At 67.1% G+C, this 3,521-nt stretch overlaps 2 protein-coding genes across 2 annotated transcripts; both read right to left on the minus strand.

Annotated features, from left to right (window-relative positions):
• Nucleotides 1–219: 219 nt before the first annotated feature.
• On the minus strand, nucleotides 220–750 carry MNEG_5767 (hypothetical protein; the record flags this gene model as incomplete). Its single annotated transcript, XM_014045761.1, has 1 exon — nucleotides 220–750. The coding sequence occupies one exon, from the start codon at nucleotides 748–750 to the stop codon at nucleotides 220–222; it is 531 nt and encodes a 176-aa protein (XP_013901215.1).
• A 1,299-nt stretch (nucleotides 751–2,049) lies between these two features.
• On the minus strand, nucleotides 2,050–3,404 carry MNEG_5768 (Uncharacterized protein; the record flags this gene model as incomplete). The annotated part of the gene is made up of 4 exons (XM_014045762.1): nucleotides 2,050–2,250; nucleotides 2,476–2,613; nucleotides 2,943–3,051; nucleotides 3,250–3,404. 4 exons carry the CDS (start codon nucleotides 3,402–3,404, stop codon nucleotides 2,050–2,052), a joined length of 603 nt encoding a protein of 200 aa, XP_013901216.1.
• Between the last annotated feature and the right edge of the window lie 117 nt (nucleotides 3,405–3,521).

Consider the following 3,521-nt stretch of genomic DNA (forward strand, 5'->3'; position numbering starts at 1 on the left):
TGTGGAGAGCGGGGGCAAGGGTGTGACTCATGGTTGCGTGGTTGGGGTGGGTCCAACGGAATTCCAGAGGGAGGGGCAGCGTCGGGCAGGGGCCCAGCCGGTTCCCGGCAATGCAAGCACTCTGCAGCTACCGTCCGACGCTCATTGACGGCCCCAACCCCTGGCGTGCACGGCACCGGCCCTCCCATGTACCCGAACGCGACCCATTCTGCTGCAAAATCACACCCACGCGTAGTATGCGTCCACGTCGCGCGTGAAGAACAGCGTCTGGAGGTTGTTGACCATCGCCGTCCTCACAGGCGGCGGCCGTCGCAGGTGGGCGTTCTCTGGCAGGTCATAGTAACCAAGGACGAGCCGCATCCGCTCAAAGCGCTCGGGGTCGTGCTGCCGCAGCAGGACGCCATAGCGGCCCAAGTTGACGCCTTTTCTCGGCATCCGCTCGCGCCACGCGTCGGGGCGCTGCTTGCGGCGGCCGGGGCGCGCGAAGAATGCCTTCCACGCCGGCTCGGCGGGGACCTTGCTGCTGCTGCAAGTGGCCTTGCTGCTGCTGCTACTGCTGCTGCTGCTGGCCGTGCTGCTGCCCTCAGCCGACGCGGTGGCATAGCTGCGGCCTAGATGCTGCTGGCAAGGGCTCGAGCCCATGCTCCTGCTGCAGCTTGTGAATGTGCCAACGCTGCTGCTCCTGCTGCTGCTGCTGCTGCCGCTCCTGCATGTGCTGCTGTCGCCGCTGCGCCTGAATCGCTCGGTCATTGCTGAAACTTCATCTGGTGGCACAACAGCATGCAAGGCCCGCCACCCTGGGCCCAGAGGAGTGGGGTCGACGAGCAGCGAGCGCCAGTGCAGTGAGCGAGCACGTCGGCGTCAGAGCTCGGCCCTGCATGATGACCCCACAAACGATTTCAGTGCAACTATCGAATGCATTCACGCACCTGCCAACTCCACTGTTGACAGCAAGCCAGCGGAAAGCCGGCCACTCAAGATCATGTTGTCCGAGCACCAGCCAAGAGAGTCCCCCCAGAGATTTCAAAGACCCAATATATTTCACTAGTACAGCCAGGATGTCATGCATAGAGTGCCGGCTTCCTGATCTCTGAAATCTGCACGCAATGGCTGAGCTACGCCACGGCACAAGGACGTACTAAACTCCTGAAGACCAACAGTACCACTTGCTCCCTTTTTGGGGTGCCGTCACTCACCCGAGTGACCAATGCCAGTGCGCCTGTTCGCTGCTTTGTCTCACCCTGGTCAAAGCAGCGCTCGCATTTGACCTAGCCACGCCGTACCGATGATGCCGGAGGCTGGGATTCTGTTACTTGTTGGGATTTCCCTCCCGCTTCCTACTCAACAACCCCGGTTGCGTAACGGTCTTAACAACGATCAGGGGGAGTGCAGACCCGCGGGAAGGGTCGCGTGCTGCGGGGGGTGCCGGCCTTGCGGCCTCCGCTTGACGACAGCGGTGCTGCGGAATGCGGCAGTCAGGGATGGCATGGCTGCCCCATCGAAAACGTCAGTCCCTCTGCGTTGGTGTATCTCCAAACTGAACAGCACCACAGCGCACCAAAGGGTGGCGCTCATGCCACCAACACTCCCAAACCAAAGCCACAAGCCACCAGCGAGGCAAGCCGCACCGAGTGCACCCCAGGGTACTCGCGCTGCCGCGGCACCGCACGCAAGTGCGCGTGCGGCGCCGCGTTGTCGCTGCTGCGGCGGCGAGCCCTCGCACCCCGCAGCCCTGCGCGCCGCGGCTGCGCCGCGCGAAGAGCGCGCGTGTTGCGGGTGGCCGCTCTGGGCACGCGCGCTCAAGGTTGCGCTGCGGTGCCTTTGCTCACACACGTGCAATCATGCAAACCAGAGATGGACCCAGGGCCCTGGCTGAGAAGACAGGGGGGGCTGCGCGGCCAGCAAGGACCAATACGCCCGGGCCGCCGTCGCCATGCGCCCCTTCTCCCTCAGAAGCTGCCCAAGAGGAAATTCAGCCCAAATCGGCCCGTCAATAGCCCCAGGTCGCGACCGGATCGGATCGTCAGATCACGCTGAGATCTGAACAGATCAGATCGCCCCGGCTAGCTGCCTCTCCTTCTTTTCGAGCGCCGCGACCTTCAGGTAGCTCTTGGCCAGCAGCACCCCGAAAACGGCGGCGCCGCCGAAGCAGAGCGTCGCGCCGGTGGTGACGGCGCTGACGGACAGCACGGTGCCCACGTTGACGAGCGTCGACGCCACCAGCGCGCTGCTGACCACCCCCTGCCACGCCTGGGGGCGGAGAAGCAGCACATCGACGCGGGGGTTTCGTTGGAAAAACGGTCGGCGGGAAGAAGAGCGCAGCCGTCACACGTGACCCCGTCAGACGACACGCGAGGATGACATCGGCCAGGTCACCAACCGGGCCCGAGCGCACACTCGAGCGGACGCGGCCGCCGCCGTGGCGCGGCGGCGACCCCCTTTCCCCCCTGCCAGCGCCGTCGGCCCTACGCGCACCTGCACGCGCGTGAGCGCGCGCTCCGCCTCCAGCGCCCTGACCCTCAGCTTCAGGTCCCCGCTCTCCAGCCGGCTGATGACGCTGCCGATGTCCTCCAGCCGGTTGGGGGACTTGAACAGGTTGGCCACCGCGCGGTTCTGGGGGCGGACGAAACAGAGGGGGATAGGGATGTGATGAGCGGTTGATGAGGGGGAAGCACGGCGTCCGCGCCGGCGCCGCCGGCGCGGCGGAGCTCTCCCACGCGCGCCCAGCGCCGCGGCGCATCGCACCCCGCCCGCCCGCTCGCGCGCAGCGGCGGCGGCGGCGGGCGTGTCCGCGGGCGCGTCGGTGGAGGGCCTGAGCGGGCAGTGCCTCCACGTCGCGCGACGCGCGGCGCTGCTTGCGAACCGCCGCGGCCGGCTGCAAGCGCCCCGGCTTTGACCCAGCGCCCGTCGCGTGGACGCCTGCGCTTCCACATCCGCCCCACCTGGTTGTCCGACCGCTTCTTGAACTCGTCCGCCCACTTTGCAAACTGGGGCTTGGCCTCCAGCAGCAGGCCGCGTGCGTAGGGGGCGCTGATCTCCGTGATGTCAAACCTGGTGACGTCACGGTGACGTCATCGTCGACGTGCAAGGGGGTTGCAATTCAGGTCACGCCTGACGCTGTGTTGTCGTGAGGGTCCCTCATCTGCCCAACGTGGCGAGGCACTGCCTCGCTTGCAGGGACCACGCCGGCGGCGCGGGCCGCGGCGGGCGGGGGCAGCGCGCGCGCGCGTGTGCGCGCTGAGCGCTCACCGCGGGTCGAGCGTCTTGCCGATGCCGTCCAGCACGGTGAAGGAGCGCACCACAAACGTGAAGGTGGCCGGGAAGCGGAACGGCTGGTCCGCCGCAGCCACCAGCAGGTCCTGTTGATGAGGAATGGGGGAAGGGGATGCCCCACGCGTTAGCATGTGCGTGTGCGTGCGCGCGCGCGCGCGCGTGTGTGTGTGTGTGTGTGTTTGGGGGGGGCGAGGGGTGGGCCCATGGCAGCAGCGGCGCCGGCGGGCGAGCGCCGGCGCGCCCAGCGC

This window comes from Monoraphidium neglectum (assembly GCF_000611645.1).
Source record: "Monoraphidium neglectum strain SAG 48.87 unplaced genomic scaffold scaffold00880, whole genome shotgun sequence".
Taxonomy (NCBI): domain Eukaryota; kingdom Viridiplantae; phylum Chlorophyta; class Chlorophyceae; order Sphaeropleales; family Selenastraceae; genus Monoraphidium; species Monoraphidium neglectum.